Raw genomic sequence first — 16,583 nt, 5'->3', positions numbered from 1 at the left:
AGAGTTGCTGGCAAGGTCAGAATTTATTGCCCATCCCTATTTGCCTTTGAGAAGGTGGTGCTGAGCTGCCATTTTGAACTGCTGCAGTCCATGTGGTATAGGCACTCCCACATGCTGTCAGGGAGGGCATTCAAGGACCTTGGCCCAGCAACAAAGAAGTATTGGTGATATAATGCCATATTAGGATGGTTTGTGACATGGAAAGTGACTTGCAGGCAGTGGTATTCTCTGAGCCTCCTGCCTTTGCTTTTCTAGGTATTGCAGGTTGCAGGTTTAGAAAGTGCTGTTAAAGGTGGTGGTGGGGATTTTAGAGATTCTAAACCTTTCCAGAATTTTCTGCAAATACTAAGATCTGAAAACCATCATTCTTTTTACTGTAGCCATTCTTTAATTGCTTTAGCTATTGGAATTATTGCTGTAAAGGATCTTTCCCCTATTTTTGATATCGATAGGGCATCACAACTTCAGACATTATTTTAAATTGAAACTATTATGTATATTTATTTCACAGAAAAACTAGTATGATATAATATCCACGTATATTTGATAAAAATTCTCCTGTCTGCTCTAATGCTGCATAATCTTTTCGTATAGTATTTTTATATTTGCAATGTTTCTTTTGTATTTTTTGTCACCTGAGGAAGCTGATATAGACTCGGAATTTCCCTTTTAGAATACTATGTTGACTCTCAAATTCAAACAAGTACAGGTCCTTAAATTTCCCTGAAAATACTTACCAAGAACTGTCCACCATAATTAAAAATAGCTGACTTTATTGTGCGTACTTTTGTTCAAAACTAGGTTGGTACATTTGTTGAGCTTTTCAGATAACTGAATGAACCTTGCAACATTAGTACTGTGTTAAGCCCGGTGCAAAATTCTGGCTGCTCTTAAACTCGTTGGGGTTAAATTGGTTAGCCCTGGAAGCAGACACAGGATTGTGATTAACCCACACCTGTTCAATGGACATGTACCACCCCTCTGTCCCCCGTCCTCAGCTGATGAATCAGTGCTACCCCATGTTGAATACCACTTGGCGGAAGCACTGAGGTTGGCAAGGGCATAGAATGTACCTCTGGGTGGGGGACTTCAGTGTCCATCATCAACCAGTGGCTCAGTAGCACCACTGCTGGCCGAGTCCTAAAGAACATAGCTGCTAGACTGGGTCTGCGGCAGGTGGTGAGGGAACCAACAAGAGGAAAAAACATACTTGACCTCATCCTCACCAACCTGCCTGCCACAGATGCATCTGTCCATGATAATATCAGTAGGAGTGACCACCACACAGTCCTTATGGAGAAGAAGTCCCATCTTCACGTTGAGGATGCCCTCCATTGTGTTGTGTGGCACTACCACTGTGCTAAATGGGATAAATTTTGAACAGACCTAGCAACTCGAGACTGGGCATCCATGAGGTGCTCTGGGCCATCAGCAGCAGCAGAATTGTACTCAGCCACAATCTGTAACTTCATGACCCAGCAATATCCCCCACTCTATACTGTTACCACCAAGCCAGCGATCAACCCTGGTTCAATGAAGAATGCAGGAGGGCATGTCAGGAGCAGTACCAGGCATACCTAAAAGCGAAGGGTCAACCTGGTGAAGCTACGACACTGTGCCAAGCTGCAAGTGATAGGGCTAAGCGATTCCACAACCAACAGATCAGATTTAAGTCCTGCCACATCCAGTCGTGAATGGTGGTGGAGAATTAAACAATTCTCTGGAGAAGAAGGCTCCACAAATATCCCCATCCTCAATGATGGAGGAGCCCAGCAAATCAGTGCAAAGGATAAGGCTGAAGCATTTGCAACAATCTTCCGCCAGAAATGCCAAGTGGAGGATCCATCATGGCCTCTCCGGAGGTCCCCAGCATCACAGATGCCAGTCTTCAGCCAATTCGATTCACTCCACGTGATATCAAGAATGCTGAAGACATTGGATGCTGTGAAGGATATGGGCCCTGACAATATCCCGGCAATAGTACCGAAGACCTGTGCTCCAGAACTTGCCGTGCCCCTAGCCAAGCTGTCCCAGTACAGCTATAATGCTGGCATCTGCTTGGCAATGTGGAAATTGCCCAGGTATGTCCTGTACACAAAAACCAGGACAAATACAGTCCGGCCAATTAACACCCCATCAGTCTACTCTCCATCAGTAAAATGATGGAAGGGGTCATCAACAGTGCTATCAAACGGCACTTGCTTAGCAATGACCTGCACACTGACTCTCAATTTGGGCCCCGCCAGGCCCACTCAGCTCCCAATCTCATTGCAGCCTTGGTTCAAACATGGACTAAGAGCTGAACTCCCGAGGTGAGGTGAGAGTGACCGCCCTAGACATCAAGGCCGCATTTGACCGAGCATGGCATCAAGGAACCCCAGCAAAACTGGAGTCAATGGGAATTGGGGAAAACTCTGCTGGTTGGAGTCATACCTAGCACAAAGGAAGATGGTTGTGGTTGTTAGAGGTCAAACATCTCAGTTCCAGGACATCACCCCAGGAGTTCCTCAGGGTAGTGTCCTAGGTCCAACCATCTTTAGCTGCTTCATCAATGACCTTCCTTCCATCATAAGGTCAAAGGTGGGAATGTTTGCTGATGATTGCACAATGTTCAGCACCATTCGCAATGACTCAGTTGCTGAAGCAGTCCATGTCTAAATGCAGCAATACCTGGACAATATCCAGGCTTGGGCCAACAAGTGGCAAGTAACATTGGCTGTACTCAAGTGCCAGGCATGGACCATCTCCAACAAGAGTGATGATACCCTGCTATCAACATCCTGGGGGTTACCATTGACCAGAAACTGAACTGGACTAGCCATATAAATATTGTGGCTACAAGAGCAGGTCAGAGGCTAGGAATCCTGCAGTGAGTAACTCTCCTCCTGACTCTTCAAAGCCTGTCCACCATCTATAAGGCACAAGTCAGGAATGTGATAGAATACTCTCCACTTGCCTGGATGAGTGCAGCTCCAACAGCATTCAGGAAGCTTGACACTGTCCAGGGCAAAGCCCGCTTGATTGGCATCCCTTCCACAAACATTCACTCCCTCAACCACCGACAAACAGTGGCAGCAGTGTGTACCATCTACAAGATGCACTGCAGAAACTCACCAAGGCTCCTTGGGCAGCACCTTCCAAACCCACGACCACTACCATCTATAAGGACAATGGCAGCAGATATGTGGGGACACTGCCACCTGCAAGTTCCCCTCCAAGCAACTCACCATCCTGACTTGGAAACATATTGCCGATCCTTCACTGTTGCTGGGTTAAAATCCTGGAACTCCCTCCCTAACAGCACTGTAGGTGCACCTACACCACAGGGACTGTTGAAGCTCAAGAAGGCAGCTCACCACCACCACCCTCTCAAGGGCAACTAGGGCTGGGCAATAAATGCTGGCCTAGCCAGCAAAGACCACACCCCGTAAATGATTAAAAATAAAGCATACACCACTTGCGTCTCCTCTTCCCTCGCCACATATCAGTGCTCCTTCTTAATTTCTCTTTGCTGTGTGTGGCCTGTTTGCACAGTCCCTTTAAGATTGCTGTATGGTCATACGCCTGAAAGGGAGTGTTGGTTGTGTGCCCTATTTGCCCCACACATAGTCCGTTCTGAATTGCTGTGCACCAGCACAGCCTAAAGGCAACCTTGAATCTAACCCTTGCCCCTTTTTCCTTTCACTCTAAAGTGAAACATGCCCAGGCAGTGCAATAAGACAGCGAAGTTGAAGGCACCATCACTCGATTTCACACTCTCATCCACCAGCTCATATTTCCACTCCATGGAATTTAGAGGAAAGCACAGAGGAGTGATCTGCACACGTTGAGACACTGCACAAGCTCAATGCAGCCTTTGAAGGGGGAAAGGAGAGCATAGCTTGCCAGAGGGCTACGTTTGCACATTAGTTCTGCTGCAGAGGACTCTGATGAGGACTTCAATGGGCCCAGCTACAGAAAAAGATTGATGGATGTATATACCAAAATGCTTGATGCATTGGAAAATCTGCCAGAAAATCTGTTGGAGCTTGGAGTCCATCCTTTCCAACATGGAAGTGGTGATTAGCTTCATTTGCACACTTGTGGAACTAAGCCTGATGCAGCACCTGATGGCCAATGACCTCAGTTTTCATTACAGCACAAGCAGTAGCCACCCAATGTTTGATTCCTGCTGAGTGGGGAAAAAAAATATGTACTGAGATGTTTCAATGCTGAATACAGTGCTTGCCATCAATGGTGATCATGAAAGTACTAGATTATCCTAAAAACCAACTGACTCTCTCATCCTTTAGGGAAGAAAACCTGCTGTCCTTCCCCAGTCTGGCCCATATACAACTCCAGACCCATAGCAATGTGGTGACTCTTAACTGTCCTCTGAATATGCCCTAGTAAGCCATCTAGTTGTATCAAAACAGCTGCAAAAAAAAGTTATAATTCATGCAGACTGCAGCAGCTTAAGAGGGTGGCTCACCATCATCCCAAAGGCAATATGCCAGCAGTACTCACATCCATGAATGAATTAAAAAAGGTGGCCTTTGTTGCCCAGTCACCACCAGTTTGCCATGTTGGTTGAAATACAACTTAGCAGAGGACTGCTGCATAATAATGAATGCTGCGGTCTCACACCAGCTGCTTGTTGAGAGAGTGGAATTCCCTTTGGGTCAGGTACATGGCAGAGTTGGCATACAACACCCAGAAAGAAGAGTGTATACTGCCAGTGGCACCCCCTACATTGGGGAAGCCTGCAAACCTTGGAAACCCTCATGTTCATTCTGTATGATTGGCTCTGTTGAGAGGGAATGAAATTAAGCTATCTCTCTCTAGCTAGAGAGCCTTAGTGACCTCTCTTCTGCCAGTGTACTGCAAACTGTAAAATGTTGCTAATATCTCCAGCAGCTGCCTGGAAGGAGCAAGACACATAATAGTTCATAGCCATGGTCACCTTCACGGCCATCGGTAATATGGTCCTTGTCCTGTTCTGAGGTTTGAGTTGTGGTTGAAGAAACTGGCAGATTTCAGTGACCTCTTTAGTGAAGCGCAGACATCTCTAACACTAGTTATTGATGAAGTGAAGTTTAGGTAGGAGAATTGTTCCCTGACATGCTGCGTGGATATGACCTCCCACTGAGAATCCTTATCTCCTTTCTTCTCCCTGTTCTGGCAGCTTGTCCTGCTCTCAGTGGTTTCTCTTTATTCTCCCAGTCATGCTGTATTCCAAGAGGAAGATCTACTAATGGATCTATGTCTGGGAGAAACTGTTTTGTGCAGACACCTTGAAGTCAGCACAAAGTGCTTCAGCACTAACCTTATCACTCCTGTAATTTTTTGAATCTTGAAACAATATAGAAAGCACCAAAAAAGTGTAGAATTGTAGCAACAGCCAGGTGAAATAAACCAGCAACTAACCTGTATGATGATGATTCTTTTACATACCACTGGTGATGGGTTTTTCATGCAGCTCAATGTCATGTTCAGCTGTGCATGGCTGAGAGGGTGTAGGCTAGAGGTTGAATTTTAAAATGGCAGCATTGACTGACATTGTGACCTACATGCTTCTGGTAGTTCAATTCATGTTAGTGTATGAACAGTGTGGATAACATTTTGGAACCACAGGGGGTCTCTTGGCACTCGAACAACAAATGCAAACAAGCCCAATTTCATCCCCTCCCCACCTATGTGTTGTGACTGAATTTATGGCCATCATGCCGAAACCAGACAAAATGGAACCGCGTATCACCTTTATTGTTGTAAAATGGTGCAATTCCAACTCACGGTTAGCACTGCCAAAAATAGATGCTATGGATGAATTGATAGTCTCTGTTAACAGGGTACAGGTATATGCACTTGTGATGCTCTCTTGCAGCACTGTTATAATTCACCATTTCATTGTACTTCTCTTTTTTTGCAGCTTTTATGACCATGGCCATCATCTTGCTACATACGTTCTGGAGTGTGCTATTCTTTGATGGATTTGAGAATAAACGATGGGTGGCTATTGTAGCAGTTATTACAACACACTTGCTAGTGTCAGGACTGGTGAGGTTTCTATTCTTGGATCAGTTTCAGATATAATGCATGTTGAAGTATGTCTGAACTCCTGCATTATATGCCATTTGATGGTTTCCATCACCTTCTCGAGGGCAGTTAGGGATGGGTAACAAATGCCAGTGATATCAACATCCCACAAAAGAATAAAAGAGCCATAAACTCCCTAACTAGCGGTAATAGTTTCTTCCTGTCCCTTCTATCTTATCTGTTCCTCATAAAAACCTTGATCAAATCACCTCCTTAGCCTTTTAAATTCCAGGGAATACAACCCTAATTTGTATAATCTCTCCCTTTAGCTTAACCCTTGGAGCCCAGGTATCATTCTAGTAAACCTATGCTGCACTCCCTCCAAGGCCAGCATATCCTTCCTAAACTGTGGTTCCCAGAACTTCACTCAGTGCTCCAGGTGTGGCCTAACTAGGGCTTTGTAGAGCTAAAACATGACTTCTACCCCCTTCTATTCTCCTAAATATAAAGCAGCATTCCATTCTGTGTTGAGTAATTACTGTTACATTGATTTCCTCTCTGTAGCGTTGGAATGACTAGCTCAACTTTAATGACGGAGCATAAGAAATAGAGTAGGAATGCACCATACAACCCCTCAAGCCTGCTCCATTATTTAATGATCATGGCGAATCTTTAACCTCAGCTCCACTTTCCCGCCCAATCCCCATATCCCTTGATTTCCCTTAGAGTTCAGAAGTGTATCCATCTCAGCTTTCAATGTGCTCAACGACTGAGCATGTACAACTCTCTGGGGTAAAGAATTCCAAAGATTCACAATCCCCTGAGTAAAAAAATTCAACCTCATCTTAGACTCAGGGTAAGGGGTCAGTCATGTAAGACTGTGTCCCGTGGTTCTAGATTCTCCAACTAAGATAAGTAGCCTCTCAGCATCTACCCTTTCAAGCACCCTCAGAGCCCTATTTTTTTCAATGAGATAATCTGTCATTCTTCTAAAAGCAAGAAAATATCGACCTAATGTCTCAGCATCTCATCGTAGCTGACAAGGGGCCAAGTAGGTACTATCAGCACAGGTATGGATCATGTGGGATGATCTTCCTGATCTGTATGTTTCACTACCCCTGTTCTTGCTAAGCTGCACAGCAGCCTGGAATGCTCCATGGAGGCCTTGTTCCATGCAAAATATCATGTTATGTATGGCTGTGCGAAAAACAATTTAAAGGTGCAGTGCTTTTTAAAAAAAAGACCATAAGAGCAGAAATTGGGCCATTCGGCCCATCGAGTCTGCTCAGCCATTCAATCATGGCTAATAAGTTTCTCAACCCCATTCTCCCGCCTTCTCCCCGTAACCTTTGATCCCCTTACCAATCAAGAACCTATCTATCTCGGTCTTAAATACACTCAATGACCTGGCCTCCACAGCCTTCTGTGGCAATGAATTCCATAGATTCACCACTCTCTGGCTAAAGAAGTTTCTCCTCATCTCTGTTCTAAAAGGTCTTCCCTTTACTCTGAGGCAGTGCCCTCGGGCCCTCGTCTCTCCTACTAATGGAAACATCTTCCCCACGTCCACTGTATCCAGGCCTTTCAGTATTCTGTAAGTTTCAATCAGATCCCCCCTCATCCTTCTAAACTCCATCGAGTATAGACCCAGAGTCCTCAAACGTTCTTCATATGTTAAGCCTTTCATTCCTGGGATCGTTTTTGTGAATCTCCTCTGGACCCTCTCCAGGGCCAGAACATCCTTCCTGAGATCCGTGGCCCAAAATTTCTCACAATATTCTAAATGTGATCTGACCAGAGCCTTGTAAAGCCTCAGCAGCACATCCCTGCTTTTATATTCAAGTCCTCTCGAAATAAATGCTAACATTGCATTTGCCTTCCTAACTACCGACTCAACCTGCAAGTTAACCTTAAGAGAATCCTGGACTAGGACTCCCAAGTCCCTTTGCACTCCAGATTTCTGAATTCTCTCCCCATTTAGAAAATAGTCTATGCCTCTATTCTTCCTACCAAAGTGCATGACCTCACACTTCCCCACGTTGTATTCCATCTGCCACTTCTTTGCCCATTCTCCTAACCTGTCCAAATCCTTCTGCAGCCTCCCCGCCTCCTCAATACTACCTGTCCCTCCACCTATCTTTGTATCATCTCCAAATTTAGCCAGGATGCCCTCAGTTCCTTCATCTAGATCATTAATGTATAAAGTGAAAAGTTGTGGTCCCAACACTGACCCCTGCGGAATTCCACTAGTCACCGGCCGCCATCCTGAGAAGGACCCCCTTATCCCCACTCTCTGCATCCTGCCAGACAGCCAATCTTCTATCCATGCTAGTACCTTGCCTCTAACACCATGGGCTCTTATCTTACTGAGCAGCCTCCTGTGCGGCACCTTATCAAAGGCCTTCTGGAAGTCCAAGCAGATAACATCCATTGGCTCTCCTTTATCTTACCTACTCGTTACCTCCTCAAAGAATTCTATCAGATTTGTCAGACATGACCTCCCCTTGATGAAACCATGCTGACTTTGCCCTATTTTACCATGCACTTCCAAGTATTCTGAAATCTCATCCTTAATAATGGACTCTAAAAACTTACCAACGACCGAGGTCAGGCTAATCGGCCTGTAATTTCCCGTCTTTTGCCTCACTCCCTTCTTAAACAGGGGGGTTTCATTAGCAATTTTCCAGTCCTCTGGAACCCTCCCTGACTCCAGTATTTCCTGAAAGATCACCACTAACGCCTCCACTATCTCTTCAGCTATCTCCTTCAGAACTCTGGGGTGTTATCCATCTGGTCCAGGTGATTTATCCACCTTCAGACCTTTCCGTTTTCCTAGCACCTTCTCCTTGGTAATGACCACCATACTCACCTCTGCCCCCCGACTCTCTTGAACTTTGGGGATGTTACTCGTGTCTTCCACCGTGAAGACTGACGCAAAGTACCTATTCAGTTCCTCTGCTATTTCTTTGTTCCCCACTACTACTTCTCCAGCGTCATTTTCCAGCGGCCCAATCTCCACTTTTGCCTCTCTCTTACCCTTTATATATCTAAAAAAAACTCTTGCAATCTTCTTTTATATTACTGGCTAGTTTACCCTCATATTTAATCTTCTCCCTCCTTATTTCTTTTTTAGTTGTCCTTTGTTGGTCTTTGTAGGCTTCCCAGTCTCCTGGTTTCCCACTGCTCTTCACCGCATTGTATGCTTTCTCTTTAGCTTTTATGCTGTCCCTGACTTCCCTTGTCAGCCATGGTTGCCTTGTCCTCCCTTTAGTATATTTCTTCTTCCTAGGGATGAATTTTTGCTGTGTCTCCCAAATTACTCCCAGAAACTCCTGCCATTGCTGTTCCACTGTCTTTCCTGCTAGGCTCCTCCCAGTCAATTCTGGCCAGCTCCTCCCTCATGCCTCTGTAGTTGCCTTTATTCAACTGTAATACCATTACATCTGGTTGCACTCAATAACAAAATTTTACAGCTCACTACTACACTCCATTCTGTTTTTACTTAGTGTGTCATTGAGGAGATTCTCCTGAAAGCATTTCAGGATGTTCAGGATCTGTTTGATGTACCATTGCATTTTATTTTTTTCTCAATAATGTAATATATATATAATGCAATATAATTATTTTATATTGCAATTTCAGTCCAACAAATAGACGTAACTATACTACAGTGTTTGTTCTTTCGAATCCTACAGACATTTCTGAATCCAGTGTATGAAGGCAGCCTTATTCCAGCATATGTGATTATGGCCCTTATGGCAGTTTGGGCTTACTTTACAGCAGGTGGATCATTGCAAAATCTTCAACACTTCTTCATGTGTAAGTGCATCTTATTCAAATTTTGGGTTAAAAATGATAATCACAAGTACTAGTTTTAAATATTTACTTTTTTACAACTGTTTAAAATATTTTGCAGAGAACATGTTTCAATTTTTTCACAGGACACTGAAATAGAGAGCAATGGAGAGGTTACAATTAAAGATTTGTTGAAAAGATTTAGGTCAGTTATGCAGTTGGGCAGATAGAGGGCATGTTTATTGCTGACATGTAAAATATTGCATGTTAGTTGCAAATATGCAAAGGAAGGAACAGTATTACAGGATTAGCTTGGGGAGACACAAGATGTTTGTCACTTTCAGTGTCAAAACAATGTTAAAAGACACTGCAAAAATAATATTGACCTACATAGCCAAAATAGTGAATTTATTTTTCCAAATGTTATGCTGAGGCTATTATAATTTATTGTTAGACGACACTTGGAATACTGTGTACAATTTTGGTCATTGGTGAAGATGCAGAGAACAACAAAAGAATTCCCAGTGTAAGGGGAATGAGCTATCCATCACTTTCTGTGCAACCTACTACCCATCATTGTAACAAGTATGAGATGAGTGGAATATCTTTAAAGGAATAATGCTGAGCATGTAGAAATATACATTCCTGGAACCAAAAAGCTCAGCATGGTTAAATGTGACTCTAAATGAAACTTAAGGAATTAGAAGTAAAATAGAGAGGAAATATAGTCTATGCAAATTCTGTGAGGAGGAAGGAGAATGGGTCCACTGCAATTAGTATTAGAAAATACAAAAATCATTTGAAAGGATGATCAGAGATGAAGAGATATTTAGAAATAATGCAGCTGCTGAATGCACAGTAAAAATGTATTTCAGTATAACAACAAGAAGAGGGCAGTCAGAGAAGAGATGAAATGTATAAGTGAAACAAATGGGTTTGAAAGTGAGGATGAACCCAGAGCAGTCTATTCTGAATGATTACTTCCTCCAAATATTCATAATGAAGTACATGAACAATATCCCACCCCTAAACAGAGGTAACCTAAGCAAAATTAGTGATTACATGTGATGGAAGCCTTAGAGTAAAAAGGCTCAAAATAAATCTGTCCCCAGGAATAAATTGTACTTAGAATGCTGAAAGAGAAACTAGGGAGGAGATTTCTATGACAGTGATGTCATTCTGAACCTGTCACTGGATACTAGAAAGATATCAGTAGATTTGAAGTAGGCAGATCTTCAGGGAAAAAAAGGGAAGACGACTATCGCAAAACAACTAAAGACCCATTCGTTTTTCTTCCATTCCAATTATCAGGAGTGATCTTGAGGACTAACCTCGTAAGCAGTAGACAACATAGATCCAGGAAAGGAAGATTTTGCCTGAGCATACTTCCTTGACTTCTTAGAGGAAGTGACAACCCAACTGGATGCAAAAGGGCTGTAATCTTGTGCACCTAGATTTCCAAAAGGTATTGAATGAAGTTCCAGATCAAAGTAAAACTCAGAACTATAAGGATTCTTGGTAAACCATAGGAATGTATAAGAAATGGACTGAAGGTCGCAAGAAAAGGATTTGCATTTCTGTAGTGCCTTTAGCATAGGAAAATGTGTCAAAGCCCTTCATAGGAGCAATATGAAAACTGGACATTGAGCTACATAAGGAAATATTAGGGCAAGTGACCAAAGGCTTAGTCAGAGAGGTAGGTTTTGAAAAGAGTTTTTTAAAGAATGAGGGGGTGGTAGAGAGACAGGAATGTTTAGAGGGAATATCAGAGTTTAGGGCCTAGGCAGCGGAAGGCACAGTTGTCAAATGACATGGACTCTTTAGAGGACTTATATGAGCAGGGGTACGGGAGTAAATAATGTCTCAGTTGTTGGTGTTGGTGCCCCTTCTGCTTTTCTCATATGTAAATGATTTAAATTCAGTTGATTTAAAAATGATCAGAAGTATCAATGCAAAGTTCCCAAGTTTGCAGATGATATAAAATTAGATGCGCTGGATAAAAATGTAATTAGGCAGAAAAATGGCAGTTGAAATTTAACATGGGCAAATGTAAGTAAAAATGAAGTAACAAGTACTTCACTTGTGGATATAGAATCATAGAATGGTTACAGCACATAGAGGCCATTTGATGCCCTCGCTGTAAGAACAATGCTGGGGGTTCCACTTCCCTGCCTTTTTCCTGCTCACCCTACAAATTTTTTCTCTTCATGTGCATATCCAATTTCTTTTTGAAAGCCACAATTGAATGTCCGTCCATTACCCTCCCAGGCAGTGCATTCCAGACCCTAACCACTCGTTGCAAAAAAAAAAGGTCTCATGTCACTTTTGGGTTTTTTGCCAATCACCTTAAATTTGTGTCAGTTGTTCTCAACCCCTGTGCCGAAGGGAACTTTTTTTTCTCTTCCTACTCTGTCTAGACCTCTGATGATTTTGAACACTTCTTTCAATTCTCCCTTCAACCTTTTTTAAGGAAAATAATCCCAGCTTTGCCAATCTATCCATGTAACTAAAGTCCTTCACGTTAAGTAAGATTACTGTCTTGTAATGTGTTCATTCTTGGATGAAAATATCTCCAACAACTGCTTCTGGGATTCCTGACCCTAGTCCCCCGGGGTTTCCGATTTTCAGGAGTGCCTTTTTAAGGGGGTGGACTGGTTTGGGTCAAGAGCCCTCACCCTGCACTCCCAACCTGGCCGGCTCCATTTCAGGTATAGGCATGTCCTAGTCCCCTGCAATTTTCATGGATTCAGGCCAGCTTTTCAGAGTTGGTTCACAGAACCTCAAGAGGTGTCGTGAACTAAAGTCTGCATGAGAGAACCTTTTTAAAGATAAGCTCAAAGGTGCTCCTCATGCCCCCATGCCAAAGTATGTCTCCCTGCCTACTCCATTTGGCCCCTCATGCCCCCATACCAAACTATAGCACTTCCATGGCCATTCACTCGCTATGCACTGTATAGAACCAATGAACCCTATAGCGACATAAGATGTATTGTTTAAAAACTTTATAAAACAGTCATTCGTTGATAACTTTCCACTTTTTTGAAAAAAAAACCTTTTTACTACAGCCTAATGGAAGTGTCAATCATCCAGACTCTTTAAAGTATCAATTGCAGATACTGTAAGCACTTGAGCCCTCTTTATCTTGTATAAATAAACATTGTGAAATTGACAGAAGTGATCAAAGCTAGAGCTGTCAATCAAGCAATGTTTTCACTGGGGCTCAGGTGTTTCAGTACTCTAATGGATTTCTGGGCTCTTAGCCAAGCCTCATAAGCCAACAGAATGTTAACGCTGCATTAACAATGAAATAAATCATATCACTCTGTTATGCTTAAATAAAACTGGTTGTATGCAGTTTTTTTCTACATTATGGTTTGTTTTTCCAGGGGCCCCATATTTCACCAGGGTCCCTGGTAATAGACTCTCTAGGCTTATACATTAACCTGTCCCTGGATGATCGGATATATTATTGAAGGATAATATTTTGCGAATGAGGTAGACAATTTTGAAAAGAGCTTATAATTTCCTTCAGTCTGCAAGCTTGATTCCTAATGCCTAAGCAGAAAGTGACATGTTAATAACAAAGGTCTATTTGCCACATTTGACTGAAAGCTTGAGTAGAAGGCAGGTAAAGAGCAGAAGAGTTTAGATGAAAATTTATATGTTAGTCCTGCAACAACATGGCAAAAGTGAGAAATTAAGATCTCATTTTTATAACACCTTCCAAATTCTCGGTGTGGCAAAGCATTTCACAGCCAATAAATTGCTTTTGAAGCGTACTCAATACTTTTTTCCAAAAATATACTTTATTCATAAAATTTCTTTAAGTACATTACAGAATCTTTCAAATTGAAAAATTACAGAAAGTGCAATGGAATTCAACTTTTGTCCATACAGCATGTTTCACTATGAGGTGCTTCAACACAATTTCTATACTCTTGAATTTTACAATGTACACTGCATGTCAGGCATACAGCCCAAGGAGTTCTACAAGTTTTCTAGCCGCTTGGCGTACTATGGCTGAAAGGCCTTACACAGTGACCTTTCCCCATTGCGCTTCTGCTGCGGCTGCCCCATGCTTTAGTGCATCCCTCAGCAAGTGTAGCCACTGTTGGTTTGCAGGCAAACACTGCAGCCAGTTTGCACATGTCAAGGTACCATAAAAATGCAGCGATTTAACTGATCAATTAATCTGTTTCGGTGATGTTGACTAAATGTGCACCCGAGACACAGGAGAATGACACTATTCTTCAAACTCTCAGCCTTTTACATCAACCTGCATTCAGGTCCTTGGTTTTTTAACATCTCATCTGAAAGATGGTACCTCTGAGAATGCAGCACTCCTTTAGTATTCCACCCAATATCACCCTACACTGTATTCACATGGGGCTGGAACCAACAACCTTCTAACTTGGAGGAGATGGTGCCACCACTGAATGAAACTGACAGTTTTGTTGTTAAGAACATGGTAACAATTTTTTTTCTTTTCTCCTTTGCTTCAGGTAAGGAAAACAAATAGTATTGCTACACAGGCTGGCTCCTGATAGAAACACATATCACTGTTCCAGGATGAGATCTTGCCAGAAACTGCACAGTGCTGGAATACTAACAGCAACCTTGAATACAGTTGAAGCAATACCACAGCAAATTTTATTTACAGGGAGCAATTCTAAACAGAAGAAGACAAAAATCCATTGTTCTTCTATTTGACACTGGTCGGACTGCCTGCACACTTGTTAGTGTGGGTATGTGCAAGAAAACTTTTTTACTGAACAGAAAAGTTTGCAATTACAAAGCATTGTACCATGGTTGGGGATGGGAAATTTTTGGTTTTACGGTAACTGACGGGCTTTTGCTTTTTATAAATTAGAAATGTAATTCTTATACAACCTGGAATTGGTACTCTCTATAAAAGTTGTTTATGCAGTGCTCAGTATACCAGGGTAAATGTATAAGTTGTATTGTGGACCTGGAACCGTTCATGTACCAGGATTTTATTACAGTTCCCCTTTAAAGTCATTTATTTTGACATTATCATGGTCATGCTTATCAATGCATTAAATAATAAAGTCTGATTATGAAATACTATATCTTGTGTACTTCAACTGAATTATTACCTCAGTGTTCACTTGCTACCTCAAGCTATCAGAACCATTACAGGCATTTGGGCACATGGAGAGCAGAAAATTGAGCTCTGGTTGTGGCCCAAATACTCCCAAAATTATGGCAGTTTAGAGTTTGTGATTAGGCTCCGTGCCCATGTTACTATCAAGCTTTAGGCACCTTGCTACACCCCTGGGGCTGAATTTTGTTGTTCTGGTGGAATTCTGATGCCGGGATGGAAAGCTGGGGGTGACCCCACCTCGGCCATTTGCCATACCCCTAGCCACATTTTACCTCTGGCAGGCAACTAATTAGGTACTCTCCGAGCTGCCAGCCCTTTAAAGGACGGCGACCTGTGCCCAGTAGGTACTGGCCAATTGGAGGGCTGGCAGCTCAGTAGTGCCACCGGGAGTGGTGGCCACTATTGGGACTATGCCTGGATGATGAAGATGCCATGGGAACAGGCCACCCTCCCAACCAAGTAAATGGGGCCTGGAGGACCCCTGTGGGGTTATTTCCAACGGCGGCAGGAAGAGGCCCTTTGTTGGCCACTTAAGTGACTCAGTTAGCCTCTGATTGAGAATGCCGGCCTCCATCTTCCCTAACTCTGGCACAAAACCCACGACAGGCAGATGATGGGCATTCTGCCTCCCCCTATCCTACATGCACCATTTTTTATACATCTGTATTATTTCATTGGTGATCTTTAACTTACAACTTCTCTATTTAGCTGTTTGCTCATTTCTTTCCTAGCTTCCTAAACTCTGCTTGCAGGACCTCATCCCTTTTTCTACCTACGTCATTGATACCATGACCATGAACATTGGCTTTCTTTTAATCTTTCATAAGATATGGGCATCACTGGGAAGGCCAGCATTTGTTGCCTATCTCTTGCACTGTGTGGCTTGCTAGGCCATTTCAGAAGGCTGTTCACCCTTCTCCCTCAAAGTGCTGTGCAGCCACTGAGTGACAATCTTGCACCATGGAGGCAACATACCACCCTGGATTCACATCTGTGGCCGCAGAAATGCCTGTCTGCCTAACTATAGAATATTGCTTTCCCAAACTTTGCCCTTCGCCTCCCCAGAGGGACCATCGCTCTGCCTGGTCCTCTGTGAATGCCTGGCATCACTCATTTCCTCTGCCTGTACGCCCTTAAACTGTTTGGTGACCACCTTCAGAGACATGCCATGGCAGCGTGGTATTGTCACATGGGCTCGTATTCCAGAGATCCAGGTTATGCTCTGGGGACCCAGGAAAATTGAATTCATTAAAAATCTGGAATTAAAAGGTGGATGATGACCAAGAAACCATTGCCAATTGTTGTAAAACCCCATCTGGTTCACTAATGCCCTTTAGGGAAGGACACTTACCATCCTTACCTGTTCTAACCTACATGTGACTCCAGACCCACAGCAATGTGGTTGACAAGAGCAATTAGGGATGGGCAGTCAATGCTGCTGAGGCAGCAATGCCCACATCCCATGAACAGATTTTTAAAAAATGTCACCATCACCAGTGGTGGCAGCACATTTGAATACAGTCAGGAGGGAGTTACCCTGGGAGTTGTCAACAGTGATTCCGGACCCCATGAAGGCTCATGGTATCAAGTCAAATTTGGACAAGGAAACCTCTCCTGATGAATCAGTACTCCTCCATGTTAAGCACCA

The 16,583-nt window shown here is 43.1% G+C and overlaps 1 protein-coding gene across 2 annotated transcripts in view; it reads left to right on the top strand.

The window, feature by feature from the left end:
• Nucleotides 1-14,898, top strand: part of LOC144685933 (gamma-secretase subunit Aph-1b) — an 87,757-nt gene extending 72,859 nt beyond the window's left edge. Inside the window, exons 5-8 of one of the 2 annotated variants that reach the window (XR_013577819.1) lie at nucleotides 5,909-6,036; nucleotides 9,711-9,834; nucleotides 11,125-11,275; nucleotides 14,313-14,898. Coding sequence is in view for 1 of the 2 variants with exons in the window: in XM_078550984.1 (XP_078407110.1) it covers nucleotides 5,909-6,036; nucleotides 9,711-9,834; nucleotides 14,313-14,329 (269 nt within the window). In the remaining variant the exon portion in view is untranslated. The remainder of the gene's footprint in view (nucleotides 1-5,908; nucleotides 6,037-9,710; nucleotides 9,835-11,124; nucleotides 11,276-14,312) is intronic. The other variant, XM_078550984.1, reaches the window with a different exon arrangement.
• The last annotated feature ends 1,685 nt before the right edge of the window (nucleotides 14,899-16,583 follow it).

The sequence above is a fragment of the Cetorhinus maximus genome, chromosome 1 (genome assembly GCF_964194155.1).
Source record: "Cetorhinus maximus chromosome 1, sCetMax3.hap1.1, whole genome shotgun sequence".
NCBI classification, from domain to species: domain Eukaryota; kingdom Metazoa; phylum Chordata; class Chondrichthyes; order Lamniformes; family Cetorhinidae; genus Cetorhinus; species Cetorhinus maximus.
This window is presented reverse-complemented; position numbering and strand designations above follow the sequence as displayed.